Source organism: Tachypleus tridentatus, unplaced genomic scaffold (genome assembly GCF_004210375.1).
Source record: "Tachypleus tridentatus isolate NWPU-2018 unplaced genomic scaffold, ASM421037v1 Hic_cluster_2, whole genome shotgun sequence".
Classification (NCBI taxonomy): domain Eukaryota; kingdom Metazoa; phylum Arthropoda; class Merostomata; order Xiphosura; family Limulidae; genus Tachypleus; species Tachypleus tridentatus.
In genome coordinates, this window is record NW_027467782.1 from 50,866,601 (window position 1) to 50,894,012 (window position 27,412).

Below are 27,412 nucleotides of genomic sequence, written 5' to 3' on the forward strand. Positions count from 1 at the left end.
GGTCACTGACCAATAGTCCAACGTAGAATCAAATAATAAGGTTGTTGTTCAATCTGTAGTTACATGACATGCATGGATATTCAACCTTGACACCGCGAAGCTAATTTTGTTTTGAGTACAGGTAGAACAAAAACGAACTTCCACCTAACACTGAACAGTCAGAAACCTGTTTTGTCTCATCATAGTCACTGGTCAACAGTGAAAGTGCGAGTGTTCAGAAAGAATTCCTTTGTAACGTGGCTTGCGCTACAATCATCATGTCGTTCTAGTCAGGAGCAGACAACGAACTTTATTGTTAAAGATTGAGCCACAATCTTTAGACATTTAAAAATAAAACTGAGCCTGACTGTAGGATTTCAGGTGGATTTCTGATCACAATGAATTCTTGTAAATGCTTGCTAACTCTTGTTGCAAAACTAAGTTTCGTTCTCTTCACTATGAGCGAAAATGTTCAACAAGGTGAGTTCATTTAATGTTTTTATTCTTGGTACAATTGTTCAGCAAATATTTAGCGTAAACTAACTCTACTGACAAAGAAAGTTAATTTCACAGAAATGTTTAAAAATTATTAATTTTTTGTTCTTATTGTACGTAAAATTGTTCAACAAAATGAATAAACCTACGGTTATTGTAAGTAATACCATTCATCAAGGTAAATAAATTTAGGGTTATTGTAAGTAATACCATTCATCAAGGTAAATAAATTTAGGGTTATTGACAGTAATATCATTCATCAAGGTAAATAAATGTAGGGTTATTGTCAGTCATATCATTCATCAAGGTAAATAAATTTAGGGTTATTGACAGTAATATCATTCATCAAAATGAATAAACTTAGGGTTATTACCAGTAGAAATCTTTAATCAGATGAGACAATCACAGTTTTCTATTAAAGTTTAATGAAAAATATAAATAAAGTAAATTAATGTAGGATCAGTGTCAAATGTTTATAAAAGAGGTAAAATAGTAAAGTTTTATAAGACAACTATAAAAATATAAAGAATAAAACAGCAACACAAATTTACTGAATCAATTTGTTTGTTTGTTTTGGAATTTCGCACAAAGCTACTCCAGGGCTAGCCGTCCCTAATTTAGCAGTGTAAGACTAGAGGGAAGGCAGCTAGTCATCACCACCCACCGCCAACTCTTGGGCTACTCTTTTACCAACGAATAGTGGGATTAACCGTCACATTATACACCCCCACGGCTGGGAGGGCGAGCATGTTTACTGAATCAAAACAAGCACCATCCGAGGCTGTCATAGAATAATGATTTGTTATGTTGTGTTCTTTGCTTGGAGGTGTTTCAATCAATATAATGTTAGTGGGTTGCGTTTGTTACGTAGACTTATTTCAGTTAATAACATATTTTAGTGACTGGTATTATTTTGAGTTGAGACCCATAATTAAAATATACAACTTGCCAAAGAAGTACGTTTCGCATTATTTAATAAAGTTTTTATCGCTACCTAGTGGAAATAATATACTAATTGGTTATATAGAAACACAATGCTGTGAGGTTTACACTTTTCAAAATATGAACACGAAATGATTTCAATGTATACTTTAAAGATTATTTTTTATCGGACAAAGCAGGTATAATTTATAAGATGTTAGCGTTGAATTTTAACAGCACTTAACATGAAATCCTTCAAAGAGCATGTATAGTCGTAACATGAAACATCTTCACCTATCCAACAATGGTAACACTTCATAGAACCAGTAAAAGAACACTGGAATGCATCGTGTTTGAATAACTTTAACTTTTGACCTACGTTGTTTCAGGTTAAAGTAATTAGAGGTTAACAACCTCATAATTGAGACTGATTTTGTTTCTGGATGAGTTCCTCTGATTCAGTTATCTTGGACAGTCTGAAAGTTTGTCTCACGATAAATGCTTATTACAGCAAAGTTACAATCTAGCCCCTCTAATGACTTGGATATGAAGTCTTCGTGTATACAAAACTTATCGCACAAAGTGTTTGATGTGTGAGGTTTCCCACCCCTATATTCCACGTTTTTGAAATAGAAGTACTAAAGGAGAGGGGATGGGGTGTAAAGGGGTGATTCACTCCATGGATTCCATGGAGTAGTCTGAAGAAAGTAACACATGCAAAGTTGACAAACAGAGTAACAAGCTCCCAGATGCCTTTAAATAAAAAGTACCAAGAGAACAGAAATGTTTTGAACTAATTTGACTAACTTCGAAATTTCTGACAATTTGTTCCATTCACTGGGTGTTTTTGTTGTCTTTTTTTTTTACTAATTTTAAGAAACATCTTAAAGTTAACATAGTCCGCGCATTCTGTGAGATGTGATCACTGAAAAATTATTGGTACATTAGAAAAAATGTCATTGCGGTTTGATACACATGGTCAGTGTAATGTTAGAAAAAGCAGTGCAATTGCATGGCGACACGGGGTCAGTGCAGTGTGAAAGCCTTTACGTGTGAGCAATCAGTTATCGTAACAACGATTTTGACTAACAACCCGCTGCACATGTTATAATTTCAAAGGTTAGAGAGATGTTTCCCAGAATGCAGTTTGTTTTCTTTGTCAGCTGGTTATCCTTTCAGGGAATCCAACATCTACACACATCTGCTGCTATCTCTCATGTAATAATATTTTGAGAAGCTGACGTCACTCACTCATCAAACATGTTTCTGTACCTTATTTGATTTCTAACTGCATTTCGAAGTACCTCACTTCATAAACTCTGTTTCACGGTGGAAAATTTACAAAGCTAATGTCTGGGGTTCGATTTTTCGTAGTGGTTACAGGAAATAGCCAATGTTGTTTTGTCTTAAATCGAATAAAGAATCAAACATTCTGAAATTAAAACCAGTTAAACTTTTAATCTGAGAGGCTGCTCCTTAATATTCTAAAGATAAAAATAGAAATTATCTTTTAAAACTATTGCAAAATTTTTCTAAACTATGAGAAGAAATAAACATTACTCTTCTTTTGATTGTAGGTTTAAAAACCGAAGTGTTACACATTTCAATTACATTTCCCAAGACAAAATACGTGAAGAAACATCACAGAATAATCTTTATTAATGAATTGTTAACCTATTATTTCTTAGTTAGATTATTTGATCTATAATGCACTCTGGTCCTTCACAATTTGAATGCCTGCATTACACCTAATAATTATATTCTGATATTTTTGAAGAAAAAAAAAGGCCCAAAACTACAATATTTTATATAATCCTCAAAAGTTTGTTTGTAGTTCAGCACAGAACTAGACAATAGGCTACGTGTGCTATCTCCATTATGGGTATCGAAACCCAGCTTTTAGCACTTTAAGTCCCGCAGATTTGGCGCAGTATTTTCTAATTGAGCAAGAATGTAGGTGTTAATATACAGTTTCCTTCAAGTTAATATAAGTATTAAATGATATAGTACACCAGACGGTTACCGAGTTGTTAAGGTTGACAATACTTTAAAGGAAAAGATTCTATTAAGTGCAACATCACAGGACTTACATTAAGTTGGTCCAATAAACTAGAAAGTGGTTGGGTCAAAATGATGCCTGTTTGTTATAGGTTTTCAATTATGTCAATTTACGTACTAAACAACAGAGCCCTCTATAAGCAGAATGTAAAAATGAGAAAATATTTCTATAAATACGTGAAAAATTAACTTATAACTGAGAATACAAATACATTGGTTCTTATATGCCACTTATATGCTAATATATGCTACTGATAACCATTCGTTACTATATTTTATTACGATTTTGTTTTTCCCTCGAATGAGCTACGTGCGAGATTTTGTTTTTTAACTGTGAGCTGCAGTACAATAATCGTTTATTTCTGAAGGTTTTGGCTTTACTTTTATACCTCTATAGTAATTTTGATCAGTATTGCATAACATGATTTGCTTATTATAATGAAACTTGTGGTTCACAGAGTTGGATAACTTTAACGATAACCCTTTATATTAACCATTTACTTGTTTGTATGTAAGAGAGACCATTTCAGAAAATACATTTTTATAGCTTGAAAGTAAATATCTAATGTGTGAGGCTACTTCAAAAGGAATTTAACATGTTACTACACAAAACACTTATACGAAAAACAGTGTAAAGTTAATAGCAACTATACATTAGTACATGATCTGAGGTTCAACAACTGATATTTATCTTTATACAGCAATAGTAAGATCCGGCTTAACAAGCTTCAAGATTGTCTCATCTGCAATATTCCCAAGTTTACCTGTTCCACACCTTTCGTCCAGCCTATCAAACGTAAAGTCATCACAGTCCTCGGAAGATGTTAGCCATTTTTCTACAGACATATTACAGTCCTCTGAAAGTACTAATCCTTTATCTAGTTTATTGGATACAGAATTATTACAATCTTCGGAAAAAGTTAGCCATTTTTCTACAGACATATTACAGTCCTCTGAAAGCACTAACACTTTATCCAGTTTATTGGATACAGAATTATTACAATCTTCGGAAAAAGTTAGCCATTTTTCTACAGACATATTACAGTCCTCTGAAAGCACTAACACTTTATCCAGTTTATTGGGTGCAGAATTATTACAATCTTCGGAAAAAGTTAGCCATTTTTATACAGATATATTACAGTCCTCTGAGGGCGCTAACCATTTGTCCAGTTTATTGGATGAAGAATTATTACAGTCCTCTGAAAACACCAACCTTTTGTCCAGTTTACTAGATGCAGAACTATTACAGTTCTCTACTACAATTCTTCAACCAGCTTCAACAAAACGGCTTTTAAATACTAATTTATTACGTCAGATAATGAGTGTAAAGCATGATAATACTTATAAAAAACAGTTCAATACAAGTAATAAAATTAGTTTTATTTCATCAGTTCCTTCTGATTTAGTTTCTTCAACAGTAACAGAAGATAATCGTAAGTATGGCTACATAAGTTTGACGCTAGGAGCTCCAAACCAAATAGTTAATGTCGTAGATAAAATAGCAGAGGCTAGCAAACCCTATAATAATTTTTTTGTAATTCAAGACCTGTCTAATTTATTTCATATGATGGAGTTAAGTGAGACTGAAGTAAGAGTTACGGAGAATTCAAGATTATATAGTATTATACATAATTCTATTACAAATCCTCTGCTGAGTATTGTTAATGATGACGTAATAATTGGGAAAAAAGATTCTAGTGTTTCATCCAATCCTGAACCGTCTATCTACCAATCTTTCATGTTCTTAGGAAGTGAGAAAGACGATTCTAGTGTTTCATCCAATCCAGAACCGTCTATCTACCAATCTTTCATATTCTTAGGAAGTAGGGAAAACGATTTTAGTGTTTCATCCAATCCAGAACCGTCTATCTACAAATCTTTTATGTTCTCAGGAAGTAGGGAAAACGATTCTAGTGTTTCATCCAATCCAGAACCGTCTATCTACCGATCTTTCATGTTCTTAGGAAGTGAGAAAGACGATTTTAGTGTTTCATCCAATCCAGAACCGTCTATCTACCAATCTTTCATATTCTTAGGAAGTAGGGAAAACGATTTTAGTGTTTCATCCAATCCAGAACCGTCTATCTACAAATCTTTTATGTTCTCAGGAAGTAGGGAAAACGATTCTAGTGTTTCATCCAATCCAGAACCGTCTATCTACCAATCTTTCATGTTCTTAGGAAGTGAGAAAGACGATTCTAGTGTTTCATCCAATCCTGAACCGTCTATCTACCAGTCTTTCATATTTTTAGGAAGTGAGGAAGATGATTCTAGAGGATCTTTCTTTACAAATGAATTTCACAAACTTATTCGTCCAACGTCTTCTGCTGTTTTAACACCTGATGAAGTGGATTACAGTAAAGACGATTCGTCAATAGATAAAATTAGTATTTTAGAAATCCTAGAGAAACAAACCTCTACAGTAAAGTTATACCGTGGACTACAGTCGAGCCACGTTAACAATCGAGATCCAACAAAATTCCCAGTAACTAATATTAATGACAATGACTCGCATGTTAATACAATGAACCCTTTTCATGTTAATACAATTAACCCTTTTCGCTTGTTAAGTTTAAGATTTACAGAGGACGTGGATGACGGGTTAGATTCAGATATTGAACCAACAGAAAGTGACTCCATGCTACTTGGTCTTGACCGAGAAAAAACAAAACTTAAAACTGAGGAAGCACTTTTAGATATTTCTTCCTCTTCCAGCTACCTGTTCGAGGAACCATCTTATCATGAAAGTTTATTTACTTTTCCTTCTGTTGGAGAAGATCCGACTGACATCACTGCTCCCAGTTATTCTTCCACGTTGATGTCTAATATGAAACGTTTCAGCCATTTTCCAACTGAAAATTACCATCTTCTTCTTAGGATCAGTAATATTTCATCTAATGCAGTCAGAACCATGTTGAAAAGTCCTTTACCTCTTAATATACTCAAGACAATAAGTACACCTTATGTTCAATCATCCCACGCCTTTGGACCAGAAATTCTTAATTCTCGGCTGGTTACACAAAAAAATGATTTTATACCAACAGCTCCATTCACAGGGTTGGCTCCTGTGTTTTATCTCAACTCACGACCCTCTCAAGTGAGTAATGCTAAAAAAGGTAAAGAACCGGAGGTAATAACTGAACCGATCAAGTTTTATTTCACCGTGACTCATTCTACAGGAAGGTCTGGAATATCTAAAGAACGTGAACAAGGTGATTCCATCGTGCAAAATGAACACGTTGTCTCAGATTCCAAAATAGGAAATAAGAATACAACCGATGTAAATGTTTATAATTTTCGCTCAGAGCTTTCTGTTAGAGAGTCTGATGTAAAGTTCATTCACACCAATTCTGGAGAATCAATTCTTGAAACTAGATCAGAAACCAATCAATTTTTGTCACCACAAGATCTAGGACCAACGAAAAATCGAAATTATGAGGAGATTGTCACTGTTTATGGATCCGGAACATTGAGTGATGACACTACTAAACGAACAAGTAGATGGAGTTTTCCAACGGGCCGTCCATATGTTGTGCCAATAGATATTGAAGATGTTCGTCCTTTTGTTGGATCTGGACCTTCTGATGGCTTGATAGGGAACAACAACACTCCACGGTTTCCAAGTGGTAAAAGAGGACAGAATCATCAGACCAGACCAGGTGTGGAGCCACCTCTTCACAAGGCACCGTTCAGACCTCGGCCTCCGATAATCAGGTGAGATTTACCAAGGCTCTTACAAATGCATAAATAGAACAAAAATATAAGAAAACTAGAGTAAAAGTTTTTCTTTATAGAAAATTCTCACCAATTAACTGTTGAGATTGTTTTTTTACAAAAAAAATATCTATCTAAAATATCTATCTTTTAATGTAGCGTTTTTCATAGGTTAGTGTTTCTTTATGTAAGCAAAACTGTGTTTTGCATTTCTATGTTTACATATTTCAATTCCAAATATTTTTATTCTTAACTGTAGATCATTTTCTTTTAAAATGATTATTCATTTAATTTAGAGCAAAGTTATTCGAGGACTATTCGCATCAGCTATTCATAACTATTAAGTGATATACTGTATAAACATCACCCACTGTCAGTTGTTTGGTTTATCCTTGTCAGTCTGAATCATTGGAGTTGATACTCACCATAATAACGTAACCATGGCCTCAAAGTGCGAAGCGTGTATTTCTTTTGGTCGTAACGGGTTGTGAATCAGGAACACTCAATCCACTATATTATTGATTAGGTTGTGCCCTCACGTTTATTGTTATTATTTATACACGTTTCATGCCATTGTTTTAGTCACTTTTAGAACCGTCAAAGAAAACATTCATGCGTAATAATTGTTTGAATACATTCATTGTGTAGTAATTGTTTTAATACATTCATTGTGTAATAATTGTTTTAATACATTCATTGTGTAGTAATTGTTTTAATACATTCATTGTGTAGTAATTGTCTGAATACATTCATTGTGTAATAATTGTTTGTTTAAATGGTTAACTCATGATTCATTAAACTGTTTTTTTTCTCCTTGTCTGGTAAAGGTTTTAAATTAAGTTCGATAATTGAATACATTTTACATTATTATACTATAATTTCAATAACGGAAGAATACTATTTATCGTCAAATATAAATAACGAACATATTTTTAAATGTTAACACTTAAAAAAAAGTTATCAAACCAAATTTTTTTGTTTATCGAATATTAAGCGATCACAAGTTTTAGGAGTTTTCTTGAAAAGTCCAATCTGGTATGGTCCTTGTTTTTCCAGGTAGTTTTCATGGCAGTAAAAGAGTGAATTGCGTTTGTTTGAGTTAATAAATGAGAAAGTTTATAAGCCAGAAAAAGAGTCACTGAGATTTGTTCTATTACTTAATGGCCTGGCGGTTAAGGCGCTCGCCTCGCAATCTGAGGGCCGCGGTTTCGAGTCCAATTCATACGAGATACACTCGTCCTTTCAGCGGTGGGGCGTTATAATGTAAGATGCATCCCACTATTTGTTGCAAAAAATAATCCAAGAGTTGACAGAGAGTGGTGATGACTAGCTGCCTTCCTTTTAGTCTTACACTGCTAAATTAGGGATGGTTAGGGCAGATAGTCATCATGCAGCTTAGCGCGAAATTCAAATCAAACGCTCTTTTACTTAATTATAAAGTTTACATCTTAGAAAGAAGCCATTACCGTTTGTTAGTTAATTAATGAGACAGTTACATGTCAGGCAGTATTGTAGTGGTATATTTAAACTAAGAATAGGCCTGGTGGGAAGGGTGCTCGATTCGCAATACCTGGGTTGCGGATTCGAATCCCTGACCCACCAAATATGCTCACCCTTTTAGCGCGGGGGCGTTATAAAGTCACAGTAAATCTCACAATGCGTTGATAAAATAGTAGCCCAAGAGTTGCCGGTGAGTGATAATGTCTAGCTGCCTTCCCTATAATCTTTCACTGCTAAAATAGGCACGGCAAGAAATAGGTAGCCCTCGCGTAGCTTTGTGCGGAATTCAAAAGAAACAAACATACAAACCTTGTTTTTTCAGAACTTTAGGAGATAGTTTACACGTGAGTTTTAACCATCATACAATAAAGATATAAAATAAATAAATGCACAAATATATTTGTTCATGTTTCAGGATTGATACTTGTATAATCGGCGATGCCTCGTCTTGTGACGTCACCCTGAATGAATGGTGTAAAACAGAACTTGGTATAAGTGCTTGTCACTGTCGGCCAGGCTATGCTAGACCTGGAGCACGAGGTCCTTGTACGCGTAAGGCTTTTTTTTTTTTTTTTCATGTTACTGTGATAAATTAAGAAAATTATGTTTTCTTCGTAGGTATTTTGACACTATGAATAAAGTAATACCGTTAACTACTAGATTTAAATGAAACTTTTGTTTCTGTTTCCACGATGCTTCACTGGCAGTAAATACCGTGTTTTAACGGTAATGTGTGGTTTAGTATTTGTGGCTTAGCTCCAATAATTATTCTCCCAATATTCTACTTTAACTACACCTACAGTGTAAAATATTCTTACAGTGGATTATATTCGTGATATTTGTCATTAATAAGAGCTTGTAAAAAACATTGATAGAATTGTTTATAACAATATGCCAACGTATTATTTTTACAGCTGTTGTTTCTTTCCTGCTGGTGATGAAAGCTGATCGTCTTGATAACGATAACATGAAATTTAGTCAACTTTATCACAACCCAAATTCACAGGAATTTCAGCTCTTGGAATATGAGGCTGAAAATGCTGTAAGTCTTGATTCAATAACCACTTATTGTGCATGAATGTAGAGTTTGCTTCATTTTATTTGTCGCTCGTGTTTAGTTTTAGATGGAAACTTTCTTCACTTTGTGTGCATGAATGTAGAGTTTGTTTCACTTTATTTGGGCTCGTGTTTAGTTTTAGATGGAAACTTTCTTCACTTTTTGTGCATGAATGTAGAGTTTGCTTCACTTTATTTGTCACTCGTGTTTAGTTTTAGATGGAAACTTTATAAACTTTTTGTGCATGAATGTAGAATTTGCTTTACTTTATTTGTAGCTCTGTTTAGTTTTAGATGGAAACTTTCTTCACTTTTTGTACAAGAATGTAGAATTTGCTTCACTTTATTTGTAGCTCTGTTTAGTTTTAGATGGAAACTTTCTTCACTTTTTGTACATGAATGTAGAATTTGCTTCACTTTATTTGTAGCTCTGTTTAGTTTTAGATGGAAACTTTCTTCACTTTTTGTGCATGAATGTAGAGTTTGCTTCACTTTATTTGTCACTCGTGTTTAGTTTTAGATGAAAACTTTATAAACTCTTTGTGCATGAATGTAGAGTTTGCTTCACTTTACTTGTCGCTCGTGTTTAGTTTTAGATGAAAACTTTCTTCAATTCAGGAATATTAGTTTTTTCCTTCGCCCCCGTCCTCGTCTGATGTTTTAAAATAATGTGAGGCTCGACATGGACAGGTGGGTTTCGGCGTTAGACTCGTAATCTGAGGGTCGTGAGTTCGAATCCCGGTCGCACCAAACATGCCCGCCCTTTCAGCCGTGGGGGCGTTATAATGTGACGGTCAATCCCACTATTCGTTAGTAAAACAGTAGCCCAAGAGTATGCGGTGGGTAGTATATGACTAACTTTTTTCCTCTAGTCTTGCACTGCTAAATTAGGGACGGCTAGCTCATACAGCCTTTATGTAGCTTTGCGCGAAATTCAAAACAAATCCAGTTCCTTTCAGGAAACATTTCTGAAACCTGCCGATACAGTCACCTTTCACCAGTTTTCTTTGTGCAGAAATGATAGATTGTGTGATGGACGAGTGCACACCTTTGGAGGCCGTAGCTACCATGTTTCCTTTGGTCGTACCATTACTGCTTGTTCTCTCTACGTGACGCCTGGAAAGACCTACGATCAATCAGACTTTGTTGTTCTCGTTGAACAGTTGCTGTCTCCCTTTTTAAAACTGGGGTTATTTAATTTACATAATCCCCTCTGGGGAGGTATTGATATTGATGGGAGGGGTCGCTCCATAGAGCGTGCGCTCTCAGATCACCAACAAAACAAAACCTTCGTCCCCTCTAGTGAAAATTAATTTTAATTAAACTCAAATTGGACTACTTATAAGCGTATTAGGATTTTACTCTTGACTTCAGTTTTTCTCTGAGATGAACTCTCGCTGAAAGTTAGCAGTCACACACTGAATTATTAAAAGTTAATTTTATCTGTAGATATTTTATCTCGAGATGACAAAGTTGATAAGCTTGAGGTCTTGTAGCATTTCATAGTTTAATTTTTAAAATTTATATCATTGGCTAATTCTATTTATTTTTTAAAATAATTTTAATAATTTGATGCAGTGTTCCCAACCGTAAAGTAATTTCATTGTTTTCATTACTGTTAGAAACAGTAAAACAGTGAAAGTGTTACTTAATATGGTTTATCTCTCTTTCTTGTACATTGATGAAAGTTATTGAATCTACGAACGATGTTTTTTTTATTACTTTAGTTGAGCTCTTTGTTTCCATCTACTACTCTGGCCAAGGAATTTTTAGGGGTCAAAGTTAATACGTTCTATAATATCGGTGGTATTTTCTTGGTAAATGCTACTGTAAAACTTAAGGAAACTGAGACTACTAAAAGGACTTCGGTGAAACAGCAGCTGAAAAACGAACTGAATAAAGTGATAAACCAAAAAACTGAAGACAGTCAGCTACATATAGAAGAACCTCTCAGTCCAGTTCCGTTGGTAGAAGGTATGAAAAACTTCATCACATCTACATTAGCCTTTGTGATTTAAAGATTTCCTACAGAAGAAAAACTGTCTTCTGTTTTGAAATTTTATATAAAAACTATATGATATTATTCTACAATTATAAATTAACAAATTTTTAATAATTAGGTTATTATGTGTATTTACTTAAAATAACAAGTGAAATTACACAAATATTTCAACCTTTCACGAAAGGGGACGAAGAGGGACCACAACGTTCCTGAACACCCCAGTTGGAGAGAGAATTCTTACGATTTCTCTCTCTCTAAACTAAACCCCTGACACGTTAGTTTGCGTTTGCGTTTTACAAATATTTGTGTGTATGTATATAGCTAATGTGTATTATTTAACAGTTCGCGTGAAACCATGCACATCTAATGTGTATGTGTTTAACACAGCATGCTAAATCATACAGTAATTGTGTTTACGTATCTAATACAGTATCTTAAACCATACAGTAATTGTGTGCATGTTTTTAACACGTGTCCTCGTGTGAATATGTTTTATAGTACATTTATTAAAGTGTTAAACTGTATATTTCTCAGATTTCGATGAATGTGCTGATATAGATACAAATGATTGTTCCAAGAATGGTTACTGTGTAAATGAGCTTGGCTCATTCCAGTGTCATTGTAAACCTGGATTTTCAGACAAGTTTAAAAATGACCGATGGAAGGCAGGACGACATTGCCAAGGTATGTAATTAGTCTTATATCAGCTTTGTTTCAAATTGTTTAAACATGTTGATTATTAATTTACAAAGAAAACTTGAAGACTGATATTAATATTAGAACATAAAGGTTTCTCCTTATCTATATCTAGCTTGTTCGTCAGAGTTCTGTAACAACCATGGAGTGTGTGTCGTCAGTAAAGGAACCGCTGTTTGCAAGTAAGTCCCAATATAAATATATCACTGTTGCTACAGTCAGAGTTACATTGTACAAATATATCACTGTTGCTAGAGTCAATTTCTTAGCATTAATATATCACGTTTGCTAGAGTCAGTTCCTTAGTATTAATATATCACTGTTGCTACAGTCAGTTCCTAGGTATTAATATATCACTGTTGCTACAGTCAGTTTCTTGGTATTAATATATCACTGTTGCTACACTCAGTTCCTTGGTATTAATATATCACTGTTGCTACAGTCAGTTCCTTAGTATTAATATATCACTGTTGCTAGAGTCAATTTCTTAGTATTAATATATCACTGTTTGCTAGAGTCAGTTCCTTAGTATTAATATATCACTGTTTCTACAGTCAGAGTTAAATTGTACCAATATATCACTGTTGCTACAGTCAGAGTTAAATTGTACCAATATATCACTGTTGCTACAGTCAGAGTTACATTGTACCAATATATCACTGTTGCTACAGTCAGAGTTACATTGTACAAATATATCACTGTTGCTAGAGTCAATTTCTTAGCATTAATATATCACGTTTGCTAGAGTCAGTTCCTTAGTATTAATATATCACTGTTGCTACAGTCAGTTCCTTGGTATTAATATATCACTGTTGCTACAGTCAGTTCCTTGGTATTAATATATCACTGTTGCTACAGTCAGTTCCTTGGTATTAATATATCACTGTTGCTACAGTCAGTTCCTTGGTATTAATATATCACTGTTGCTACAGTCAGTTCCTTGGTATTAATATATCACTGTTGCTACAGTCAGTTCCTTGGTATTAATATATCACTGTTGCTACAGTCAGTTCCTTGGTATTAATATATCACTGTTGCTACAGTCAGTTCCTTGGTATTAATATATCACTGTTGCTACAGTCAGTTCCTTGGTATTAATATATCACTGTTGCTACAGTCAGTTCCTTGGTATTAATATATCACTGTTGCTACAGTCAGTTCCTTAGTATTAATATATCACTGTTGCTAGAGTCAATTTCTTAGTATTAATATATCACTGTTTGCTAGAGTCAGTTCCTTAGTATTAATATATCACTGTTGCTAGAGTCAATTTCTTAGTATTAATATATCACTGTTTGCTAGAGTCAGTTCCTTAGTATTAATATATCACTGTTTCTACAGTCAGAGTTAAATTGTACCAATATATCACTGTTGCTACAGTCAGAGTTACATTGTACCAATATATCACTGTTGCTACAGTCAGAGTTACATTGTACAAATATATCACTGTTGCTAGAGTCAATTTCTTAGCATTAATATATCACGTTTGCTAGAGTCAGTTCCTTAGTATTAATATATCACTGTTGCTACAGTCAGTTCCTTGGTATTAATATATCACTGTTGCTACAGTCAGTTCCTTGGTATTAATATATCACTGTTGCTACAGTCAGTTCCTTGGTATTAATATATCACTGTTGCTACAGTCAGTTCCTTGGTATTAATATATCACTGTTGCTACAGTCAGTTCCTTGGTATTAATATATCACTGTTGCTACAGTCAGTTCCTTGGTATTAATATATCACTGTTGCTACAGTCAGTTCCTTGGTATTAATATATCACTGTTGCTACAGTCAGTTCCTTGGTATTAATATATCACTGTTGCTACAGTCAGTTCCTTGGTATTAATATATCACTGTTGCTACAGTCAGTTCCTTGGTATTAATATATCACTGTTGCTACAGTCAGTTCCTTGGTATTAATATATCACTGTTGCTACAGTCAGTTCCTTGGTATTGATATATCACTGTTGCTACAGTCAGTTCCTTAGTATTAATATATCACTGTTGCTACAGTCAGAGTTACATTGTACAAATATATCACTGTTGCTGGAGTCAGTTCCTTAGTATTAATATATCACTGTTGCTAGAGTCAATTTCTTAGTATTAATATATCACGTTTGCTAGAGTCAGTTCCTTAGTATTAATATATCACTGTTGCTAGAGTCAGTTCCTTAGTATTAATATATCACTGTTGCTAGAGTCAGTTCCTTAGTATTAATATATCACTGTTGCTACAGTCAGTTCCTTAGTATTAATATATCACTGTTGCTACAGTCAGTTCCTTGGTATTAATATATCACTGTTGCTACAGTCAGTTCCTGAGTATTAATATATCACTGTTGCTACAGTCAGAGTTACATTGTACAAATATATCACTGTTGCTGGAGTCAGTTCCTTAGTATTAATATATCATGTTTGCTACAGTCAGTTCCTTAGTATTAATATATCACTGTTGCTACAGTCAGTTCCTTGGTATTAATATATCACTGTTGCTACAGTCAGTTCCTTGGTATTAATATATCACTGTTGCTACAGTCAGTTCCTTGGTATTAATATATCACTGTTGCTACAGTCAGTTCCTTGGTATTAATATATCACTGTTGCTACAGTCAGTTCCTTGGTATTAATATATCACTGTTGCTACAGTCAGTTCCTTGGTATTAATATATCACTGTTGCTACAGTCAGTTCCTTGGTATTAATATATCACTGTTGCTACAGTCAGTTCCTTGGTATTGATATATCACTGTTGCTACAGTCAGTTCCTTAGTATTAATATATCACTGTTGCTACAGTCAGAGTTACATTGTACAAATATATCACTGTTGCTGGAGTCAGTTCCTTAGTATTAATATATCACTGTTGCTAGAGTCAATTTCTTAGTATTAATATATCACGTTTGCTGGAGTCAGTTCCTTAGTATTAATATATCACTGTTGCTAGAGTCAGTTCCTTAGTATTAATATATCACTGTTGCTAGAGTCAGTTCCTTAGTATTAATATATCACTGTTGCTACAGTCAGTTCCTTAGTATTAATATATCACTGTTGCTACAGTCAGTTCCTTGGTATTAATATATCACTGTTGCTACAGTCAGTTCCTGAGTATTAATATATCACTGTTGCTACAGTCAGAGTTACATTGTACAAATATATCACTGTTGCTGGAGTCAGTTCCTTAGTATTAATATATCATGTTTGCTACAGTCAGTTCCTTAGTATTAATATATCATGTTTGCTACAGTCAGTTCCTTAGTATTAATATATCACTGTTGCTAGAGTCAATTTCTTAGTATTAATATATCACTGTTGCTAGAGTCAATTTCTTAGTATTAATATATCACGTTTGCTAGAGTCAGTTCCTTAGTATTAATATATCACTGTTGCTAGAGTCAGTTCCTTAGTATTAATATATCACTGTTGCTACAGTCAGTTCCTTGGTATTAATATATCACTGTTGCTACAGTCAGTTCCTGAGTATTAATATATCACTGTTGCTACAGTCAGAGTTACATTGTACAAATATATCACTGTTGCTGGAGTCAGTTCCTTAGTATTAATATATCATGTTTGCTACAGTCAGTTCCTTAGTATTAATATATCATGTTTGCTACAGTCAGTTCCTTAGTATTGATATATCATGTTTGCTACAGTCAGTTCCTTAGTATTGATATATCACTGTTGCTAGAGTCAGTTCCTTAGTATTGATATATCACTGTTGCTAGAGACAGAGCCACTACCAGTAAAAGTGGGTTTTCTCGGGTTATTCATTGGATCTGTTGATCTCAGCCCTGAAAAGAGGCCCATCTTTAAGTACCTAAACTTTTGTAAACTGTAGTCATGTGTGTTAACTGTGCTGGCTTTGCATCTTCTTGCTGTGACCACAACTACACCAGTAGATATTTTCTAGAGACTGTGAGCTGCAGCTTCTCGTCTGAATTTTCACACGCCTACCGTCTCGCAGCTTCGACTGACGCGCTTCAAAGATATAATAAACCTGTTAACATTACAAAGTAATTCAGTACCACGACTCTAATTCAGTAAATAAGTGTTACTCCAGTTAATAAGTTTCAATTTATCTGCTAAATTAACTCTAGCCGCGTGTGGGGTGAAGAGAAACAAGTTTCTGACCGCCCCAGGTTATTTTTCGCTCCCCATTCGGGGGAACAAAACAATATTTTAACTAAAATACCTACCAAGAAATAACAGTCCGAACCACTTGGTATGAATATATCAGTGTTGGTATAGTCAGTTCCTTAGTATTAATATATCACTGTTGCTAGAGTGAGTCACTTAATCCCATCGGTGTGGATTCCTGTACGTGATGAGGGGACCTCCCAGGGAAGATTCTGTTCTATCAGTTTATCTCCTCTGAGATCTAAACATTCACCCACGTGTTTGCTGTGCGTGGTGAGCCGTGAAGGGAAGGAGAGGATCCTGGTGGTTGAGGGGTTCAACCCTGACACGTCATTTTGGCCTTGAATTCCTGTAGACGGGAGGCCTTGATGTGGCTGCCTAGGATCAATCGGCTGGTCCACTTGGGCTAGAATCAACCAAGTGCCAGTGTTGGATGTTCTAAACAGATGTTGTGGACATTGTATCTGTTTGGGTATAATAATTACAAAACTCTGGCATTGCTGCAGTGTCCTTGTAGTGCGTCCCCTCGTAGAGCTCCATGGTAGGTGAGGTCAGTTGGCGCCAAAACATTATTTTTTATTATGGATCTCCCAAATAAAATCTTAAGTAAAATAGTGAAACAAACAGCGCATAGGTAAACGACCACGTCTTGAAGATTTTGAGCAGTAATATTCAACATCTGTAACACCTGTACCTCATTCCTCTCTCAGACAAATCTTTAGAGCAAACGTCTTCCTTTTTTGTTCAGAAGGAACTAGAGTTGGGGATATTGAGGTTACACCCCATGCTACTTTGAATTCGTCACAAGGAGTTATTGTTAAGAGGCATTTGAAGAACATCCCCGAGTTGGAGATTCTCACTGGTTTCTCCACCCAAGGAGTTTCTGTAGTGAGGCGTATCTCCACTCGCAAAGATAAAATTATGTTTCCGACCAATGTCCTTATTTTAACATATACATTATGGCGTCCGCCTGTCACTATCAAGCCAGGTTATCTTAATTGCAAGGTACGACCATACATTCCAAACCCTCCCAGATGTTTTCAGTGTGAGCTGTTTGGTCACTCAAAGACATCATGTTGTGGTTCCTTGACGTGTGCTCGTTGCGGTGACAAGGACCACAATGCCTATGAATGTGAAACAGACCCTCATTGCGTAAATTACAATGGTTCTCATCCATCTTACTTTCGTTCTTGCCCTAAATGTTTGGAAGAAAGAGAAGTGCAGCGTTTGAAGACGATTCAAATCTTTACTTATCCTGAGGCTCGAAAGTTGCTGTCCACCACTTCATATCGGACATATGCTCCTGCACTTCATTCCACTACTACAGTGGAAGTGCAGACAGATCTCTCTGTGTCTCCAAAAAAATCGTTTTCAAAACAAATGAAAATTCTTTTGACCTCCATGGTTAAAAAAGTTGATAAATCAACTTAACACCCATCTTTGTCCTTAACATACATTCCAACAAATCCCAAGATCCATATCCAGGTACTTGGATCTTCGTCTTCTGCCCCAAGATGCAAAACGATTATTCGTTCACGTCCTCGGTCGCTGGAATCCTCTTCCAACGACTAAGACCTGCCCAATTGATCTAGGGCAAGATCAACAGACCTCCCTCGAATAAAGAAAAAATACGTGGTCGTAAACAGATGGGCTCTCCACCCAATTCGCCTACACATAAATAAAAATGCCTACCTTGATACAATGGAACTGTCGAGGTTTATGTTCTAATCTGGATGACATCAAAATACTGATTGCTTTCTATCATCCTGTATGTCTTTCCTTACAGGCGACCTGGCATGTCCAGATGTGGTTAAGGCACTCAACTCATAATCCGAGGGTCGCGGGTTCGGATCTCCGTCACGCGAAACATGCTCGCCCTTTCAGCAGTGAGGCATTTAACTGTGACAGTCAATCCCACTATTTATTGGTAAAAGAGTAGCCCAAGAGTTTGCAGTGGGCGGTGATGACTAGCTGTTTCCCTCTAGACTTATACTGCTAAATTAGAGACGGCTAGGGCAGATAGCCCTCATGTAGCTTTGCACGAAATTCAAAACAAATCAAATTCCTTAGAGGAAACATTTTTGAAACCTGTCAATACAGTCACCGTTCACTAGTTTTCTTTGTACAGAAATGACAGACTGTGTGATGGACGAGTGCATGGAGGGGTGGCACTATTGTTTGATCAACATGTGCTCACACACCTTTGAGGCCGTAATCATCCATGTTTCCTTTGGTCGTACCATCACTGTTTGCTCTCTCTACCTGTCGCCTGGAGAGACTTACGATCAATCAGACTTTGGTGCTCTCATTGAACAGTTGCTGTCTCCCTTTTTAACCTGGAATACTTTAATGGACATTATCCCCTCTGGGGAAGTTCTGATATTGATGGGAGGGTACGCTCTTTAGAGCATATGTTCTATGATCACAACTTTTCTCTTTTCAATACTGGCTGTTCTACATATTTACCTGCTCCTAGTCAATCCTTTACTGCTATTGATCTCTCAATTTGCTTCCCTTCACTATTCTTCCTTTTTGTTTGGAGGGTTAACAATAATCCACGAGGCAGTGATTATTTTTCTATAATTTTGAGAGAGACTGGCCGTGGTCGATTCCACCCGACCCGCGTGCACCAATGAAAGCCGTATCGAGCAAACTAGTCCTCTTTTACTGCTTTCGCAAAACTTCATCCTGCCATCGTCTGTAAGCCATCAATAGACGACTGTGTAGCAGCAGTGACTGATTGTATTATACAAGCAGCTGCTCAGTGTATTCCTATAACCTTGACACGCTTTCCACTATATCCTCATCCGTGGTGGAATCTTGCCTGCCACATGGCATGGAAGGCTAAAAATGAGCCTGGGATACTTTTCGTAGGTATTCCACACTCTCGAACCATATCGCCTTCTAGCAGACCCATGCACCTACTTTGTGAGTAGGACGTCAAAGCCAGAAGGAATCTTGGATTAAATTCACAACCAGCATATCTTCCTCCACCAGTTCCAAAGTCATATGGGGCAAGATTTGAAAGGTTAGTGAACAATATAATTCTGTTAACCTCTCGATCTTGATGACCAGGAAGTAGCTGGTACCCAGAGCATCGCTAATACTCTAGATGAAAGCTTTTGACGGGTATCTAGTATCATCCTCCACCTTCTTAGCCATCAAGACTCAGGCAGAGTGTTCACCCCTTTCCTTTTGAGCTGATTGTCTCTATGAATATAATCACACCTTTACACTGGTGGAACTCAAATTGGCCCTTCTTTGGTCTGGCAGTACATCGGTCGGACCTGATGGTGTACGCTACGAGATGCTGCATCATCTATCTCATGCTTCTCTTGTTATTCTTCTGATCGTTTTTAACCGAACATAGCAGGAGAATGTTCTTCCTGGCCAGGCTATTGTACTACCTTTCTATAAGCCTGGGAAGGATCCCAAGATTTATTCAAACTGTCGTCAAATTGCTTTGATGAGCTGTCTTTGTAAGACCTTAGAGAGGATGGTTAATGCTCGTCTTGTTTGGTTCCTCGAATCAAGTAACCTTCTCTTGGTTCCGACGACAGCGCTCCACCATGGACCATTCGATTCTACTTGAAACATCCATCAGAGAAGACTTTCTCAAACAACAACATCTTGTATCAATATTCTTTGACATTGAGAAGACTTATGACACAACATGGAGAAGTGGCATTTTGTGAGACCTCCATTTATATGGGTTACGTGGTCATTTGCCCATATTTATTAAAATTTTTAATGGATAGGCGATTTCAAGTTCGTATGGATTCGATAATTTCCCGTTTTTTTCTACAGGAACTTGGAGTCCCTCGTGGCTGTGTTTTCAGTGTCATACTTTTCAGTATAAAAATTAATGCCATCACTGAACAATTCCCTCTTACTGTTGCAAACATGCTTGCCCCTTTCAGCCATAAGAGCGTTATAATGTGATGGTCAATTCCACTATTCGTGGGTAAAAGAGTAGCTCAAGAGTTGGCAGCAGGTAGTGATAACTAGCTGCCTTCCCTCTAGTCTTACACTCCTAAATTAGGACAGTTAGCGCAGATAGCCCTCGCGTAGCTTTGCACTAAATTAAAAAACAAACAGAGTCAAAGCTACATAGTATAAATATATCAGTTTTGCTAAAGTCAGAGTCACTTAGTACAAATATATCACTGTTGCTCGAGTCAGTTTCTAAATATATCACTATTGCTTGAGTGAATTTCTTAGTATATCACTGTTCCTAGAATGAAGTACTTAGTAAAAGTATATCACTCTTGCTTGAGTCAGTCACTTAGTGTAAATATATCAGTGTTGCTTGAGTCAGTCACTTGGTGTAAATATATCAGTGTTGCTTGAGTCAGTGACTTGGTGTAAATATATCAGTGTTGCTTGAGTCAGTGACTTGGTGTAAATATATCACTGTTGTTTGAGTCAGTGACTTAGTGTAAATATATCACTGTTACTAGAGTCAGAGTCACCTAGTGTAAATATATCACTGTTGCCTGAGTCAGTCACTTGGTGTAAATATATCACTGTTGCTTGAGTCAGTCACTTGGTGTAAATATATCACTGTTGCTTGAGTCAGTCACTTGGTGTAAATATATCACTGTTGCTTGAGTCAGTCACTTGGTGTAAATATATCAGTTGCTAGAGTCAGTCACTTAGTGTAAATATATCACTGTTGCTAGAGTCAGTCACTTAGTGTAAATATATCACTGTTGCTAGAGTCAGTCACTTAGTGTAAATATATCACTGTTGCTAGAGTCAGTCACTTAGTGTAAATATATCACTGTTGCTTGAGTCAGTCACTTGGTGTAAATATATCACTGTTGCTTGAGTCAGTCACTTGGTGTAAATATATCACTGTTGCTTGAGTCAGTCACTTGGTGTAAATATATCACTGTTGCTTGAGTCAGTCACTTAGTGTAAATATATCACTGTTGCTAGAGTCAGGGCCACTTGAGTAAATCTCTGGTTTTTTAAAATTGAATTCATAGAAAGTAAATGATTCAGTTGTTTTGATACTAAATCACTAGTCACTTTGTGACGAGGAACTGATTTATAGAAAAGAAGCCAACCTTTGTCATTATTAACTGATTCATAGAGAAAAACTTAACCTTTGTCATTAGGAATTGATCTATAGAAAACAAGCAAACCTTGGTTCTTAGGACTTGGTTCATTGAAAACAAGCCATCCTTTGTTCTTAGAACTTGGTTCATTGAAAACAAGCCAACCTTGATTCGTAGGACTTGGTTCATTGAAAACAAGCCATCCTTTGTTCTTAGGACTTGGTTCATTGAAAACAAGCCAACCTTGATTCTTAGGACTTGGTTCATTGAAAACAAGCCAACCTTGGTTCTTAGGACTTGGTTCATTGAAAACAAGCCATCCTTTGTTCTTAGGAATTCACTCATAGATTGTGTTCCTTCATGAAACTCCTTATCTAGATGATTTTATTTTTATTTGTTTTAGATGCTCGGACAATTATATGGGTACCCACTGTGAGATTGACAGAGAGGGTAAGTTATTATTTTTCTTTTTCCAAGCTTTTTACCCTTATTACTATTACTATATACTTATTTTTATATACATAAAACTCAAAACTTGTTTACCATTATTACTGTCACTATATACTTATTTTTATATACATAAAACTCAAAGCTTGTTTACCATTATTACTATCATTATATAAACATAACCCTCAAAGCTTGCTTAACATTATTACTGTTATTATACACTCATTTTCATACCCATAACCTTCAATGCTTGATTACCATTATTTGTGTTATTATATACTCATAACCTTCAAAGCTTGTTTACCATTACTACTGTTATTATGTACTTATTTTCACAGTCATAACTCTCAAAACTAATTTTGTCATCATTATTATGAGATGTTTTATTTACCATGGTAGCAAATCATCATATTTCCATGGTTACTGTATTAAAAATGAACAAAAATATAGTCCAAAACTGTTAATAACTTACTTCCTGAAACAATAGTGATAAACAATTCATTATTAACAAGTGTTGAACAATTTGTTATTAACAATAGTGATAAACAGTTCATTATTACACTGTTTCTAGTGATATTATCTAGATGAATAACCAAACCTTCAGAAACATCACAGAATCATTTATTGAAGGATACATTACTCAATAACAATGTATCAACATTTGTTGACTAGACATTAGCCAAACTATGCTAGGTCCTCCAAGATAAACAAAACATAGTAGCCTGTCTACAAGATATATCTAAACATGTCTTCATGATTCGTGCCCAGAAGGTACAGAAAAAAAAGACAAACAGTTTCACTTTCTCATGTGAAAGCAACTTCACTAAAATTCCATATCTTATGACCAAGTGAGTGTTTTATTTCTTAGATTATGTCATGTTAAAACAATTATTTACTCTAAATAATAATTTAGAGTATTATGTGCCAATCTTGGATCATCCATTACTACTGTAACCATCACAATGTTAAACCACCTTGTTTCTTTACAGTATTAAGTGTTGTTCTCAGATCAAGTATCACTACTATAGCCATCATCATCTTTACATCATGTTAAACCACCTTGTGTCTTCAGATAATTAGGTGTTGTTCTGAGACCATCCATCACTACTGTAGCCTTGTGTTTCTTTACAGTATTAGATGTTGTTCTCAGACCATCCATCACTACTGTAACCATCATCATCTTTACATCATGTTAAACCACCTTATGTGTCTTTAGATAATTAGGTGTTGTTCTGAGACCATCCATCACTACTGTAGCCATCATCATGTTAAACCACCTTGTTTCTTTACAGTTCTTCTATAGATGTTCTCAGATCATCCATTGCTACTGAAGCCTGCATCATGTTAAACTGCCTTGTGTTTCTTTACAATACTAGGTGTTGTTCTCAGACCATCCATCGCTACTGTATCCACCATTATCTTTACATCATGTTAAACAACTTTGTTTCTTTTCCCAGTATTAGGTGTTGCTCTCGGAGCATCCATCGCCGCTGCCATCATCATCATTGTAGCACTGATCTGCCTGTATATCTGGAAGTAGGTATTTTATTTCTGTAAATTTAAACAATCTGAAAACACCCACATATAAACAATGGACAACTTCATTCTATAGAATAAAGTATTTGTTTATAGAGAAATGAGAAGTATTGTTGTATCTCATTTCAAATCTTTATGATCGGCCTGGCATGGCCAGGTGGGTTAAGGCATGTGACTCGTAATCTGAGGGTCATGGGTTCAGATCCCCACCATGCCAAACATGCTTGCCGCTTCAGCCGTGGGGGCGTTATAATGATATGGTCAATCCCACTATTCGTTGGTAAAAGAGTAGCCCAAGAGGTGGCAGTGGGTGGTGATGACTAGCTGCCTTCCCTCTAGTCTTACACTGCTAAATTAGAGACAGCTCGTGCAGATAGCCCTTGTGTAGCTTTGTGCAAAATTCAAAACAAACCAAACCAAATCTTTATGTTTTATTCATAAGTTTATCACATAAACTTTCTGTACACCAAACTGAAGAATTATTTAAATACATATTGTTGTATTGAAGTAAGAGGTAAAAGTCCATAAAGAATTTAACTTAATTATTGTGGTACTGAGTTTAATAAAGTGGAACTTCCCTAAAGAAATGAATTTGGAGTTCAATAAATTTTGTAGTCTTTCAGTTAATAAATGAAAATTTCTTAAAAAAGCATCAATATTGAAGATAATAATTGAATATCTTTAGAAAATAACTTCAATAAGGTTTATTTTCTAATGAAGTTGAGAAGTGCACCTGAAAGATTATATGTTTTTATTCCTAGTCGAAGGTCTGATAAAAATGAGGAAAGGATGGGAACTTCTCGTTCATCTAGGATTGGTCAGATTTATAATTATGGCAACAAAAGTAGCACTCCAAGAAGATCCAATGGGCTATCAGTAGAAGATCGACTGAGGTGGCATCAAATCACTGATACAGTTGGACATGTATACGAGGTGACTCAAACCATACTAAGTCTTCCAGAAACTGAGATAGAGATGTTAACATTTTTCTTTGGCAAATACTCTCAGTAATAATAAGATTTACTGAATTTCTGACAATTTGTTACTTGAAGCCAAGTACTCAGGAAAATACATGAGAAGATATTGTGTTCTTTAAAGATTTATGTAAACCAATATTTACTACAATTTTCATTAAAATTATTTGTTGTTCGATATACATTAACTAATATTTATCCAAACTCTTTTTGTTTTTTCTCAGCCTCATCATGCAGTCAAACAGTTAAGGACATCAGTTTCTCCAATTCAACACCATGTATATGCAGCACCCACTAGCATTCACAGTCCTGTCTCGGACGAAAACCACCAAAGTCGGCCGTTAAGACCTAGTTCAAGAGCTCCTCACTTGGTAAAAATAAACGTCTCCTACTTATCTGCTTCAGCTAAAATGTGGAATGATTATGAAGAACTAGACAATTTTATTGAACTGTCAAAGTTTTCACTGATAATCATAACTGAATAATTTTATTGAACTGTCTCAAAGTTTTCACTGATAATCATAATTGAATAATTTTATTGAACTGTCTCAAAGTTTTCACTGATAATCATAATTGAATTATATTGAACTGTCTCAAAGTTTTCACTGATAATCATAATTGAATAATTCTATTGAACTGTCTCAAAGTTTTCACTGATAATCAAAATTGAATAATTTTATTGAACTGTCTCAAAGTTTTCACTGATAATCATAATTGAATAATTCTATTGAACTGTCTCAAAGTTTTCACTGATAATCATAATTGAATAATTTTATTGAACTCTCTCAAAGTTTTAGTTCATAATCAAGAATTGAATAATTTTATTGCATTAATTCATAGTTAAGGATAGTGGAAAAAAATTTGAAAATTCTTTATATTGAATTAGTTTCCTTAGATAATTTTCTACAATACATCCATGAATTGTTGCGTTTTATGTATCAGTTCTCTCATCTAATTCTATATAATTATTTTTCATTTATTACTATTTTTCTTTTATTTTTTTACAAATTCTTTGATATGGTTACATATTTGTTATTTTTCATCAATTATCTTTGAAATCCACCCATTCATTTCCTGACTTTTTCTTCATCAATCCATTCATATTCTTCTTTCTTGTTTCCTGCATCTCTTCAAACTATATTCCATTTTTTATTATTTACATTTCTTATCTTTCAAATTTCTACAAGTTTTGTTCTCTCTTTATCCTGTGTGTGTGTGTATATATGAATATATCCGCATCGTAATTTACGAATTATATAAATGTAAATTCGTTCTTTATGTACATATTTAAGGAGTTTTTTAATATAGTTTTCCGACTATTGGTATACGTATCTTAAGTTATTGTTTGGAATAATTTCTTAGCCACACATATATAACTTTAAATTATGATATAATAAGTGAGGTATTTTGGTGTTATTAATGTTACAGAACAGTATACATTAATTTAACAAATATATCTTAAAATTAAGTCTTAAGTGACTAATAGTGGCAGGAATGTTTTTGCTCTTTTAACAATTTGATTAAAATTTAAAAGAAAGCTTATTAGTCAGTACTGGTGCTGTGTCTCAGTTGTTACGCTTGAGGTTACAAGTAAAATACACGTTTTGTTTTATTATTATTTTGAAGTCTGAATCAAGTGGGCCTTACCATAATGCGAACCAAACATCAAGAGACGAACACAGTTCGAATGTTAACCAAGGCTACGTGTTCTGGAAACCAAGATCTTACTTTAGCTGAAACAATGGTTCATTAAGCCAGTCCATTAGAAATGATGCGTATTTGTCGGATATGTCAAGCCTTGTTACTTGGCTCATCAGAAACGGAGTTAAAAAAACAGGCCTACGTGATTTGTAAAGATTGGTTCATGAAAAACCAACTCATGACAAAAAAAAATTAATTCTAAAACCACACGGATTGGATTTGAATGAAGACACCAGCCAACATGAAAGGTCTAACTTTGGACCAGCGAGTATGAAATTAAATATTACAAAAGTGATTAGTCTGATACGAGTTTATTGATTGACAGTGATAACGTCACGTGTACAGAAAGAAAAAAAGCCAAAGAAGAGAAATATAAATCCAGCAGTGACATCTAGTGACATATTGTAAGGACTGTTATATGTGATATTATATTTAACCGAAAGGTAACATCTAATGACATATTGTAAGGACTGTTATGCGTGGTATTATATATAACCAGACGGTAACATCTAGTGACATTTTATAAGGACTGTTATATGTGATATTATATATAACCAGACGGTAACATCTAGTGACATTTTATAAGGACTGTTATATGTGATATTATATATAATCGAAAGGTAACATCTAATGACATATTGTAAGGACTGTTATACGTGGTATTATATGTAACCAAAAGGTAACATCTGGTGATATATTGTAAGGACTGTTATATGTCATATTGTATATAATTCACTGCTTCCATTCAATAAAATCTTGTAAGGACTGTAGTATGATGTGATATTATGTATAATCTGCTGGTCCCTTTCAATTAAGTTGTTAAGTACTGTTACGTGTGATACTACATTCAGGAAACATCCAGTAAAATAGTTAAATATCGTAATATGTGACATTACAGATGTAATTATTAAACACTGTTTTGTGTGATTAGGGTTTTCTTTTTATATTTATATATAATTGTTTTATCTGAGACGGACAGTGGACTTCCAGCTATATATGACGTTCATGGCACTACTTACTCTGTTAAAGATTGATAGATGGTAGCACTATGGCCGTTTGTATTTGGTCCCAATTAAATTATAAGCCATTATGTATACCCGCATTTTTAAAATAATAAAATTTTCTTTTTTGCTTA

The 27,412-nt window shown here is 35.0% G+C and overlaps 1 protein-coding gene across 2 annotated transcripts; it reads left to right on the forward strand.

Annotated features, from left to right (window-relative positions):
* Window positions 1-181: 181 nt before the first annotated feature.
* LOC143242587 (uncharacterized) lies at window positions 182-27,412 on the forward strand. 2 transcript variants are annotated; one of them, XM_076486056.1, is made up of 12 exons: window positions 182-459; window positions 4,155-7,167; window positions 9,083-9,219; window positions 9,582-9,709; window positions 11,451-11,697; window positions 12,260-12,409; window positions 12,537-12,603; window positions 22,023-22,069; window positions 23,524-23,602; window positions 24,364-24,535; window positions 24,801-24,947; window positions 26,203-27,412. In XM_076486056.1, exons 1-12 carry the CDS (start codon window positions 378-380, stop codon window positions 26,311-26,313), a joined length of 4,380 nt encoding a protein of 1,459 aa, XP_076342171.1. In that variant the 5' UTR covers window positions 182-377; the 3' UTR covers window positions 26,314-27,412. The 2 variants fall into 2 exon arrangements, with proteins under 2 accessions (XP_076342171.1, XP_076342172.1); XM_076486057.1 differs by having other exon boundaries at window positions 9,083-9,213; window positions 26,203-26,464.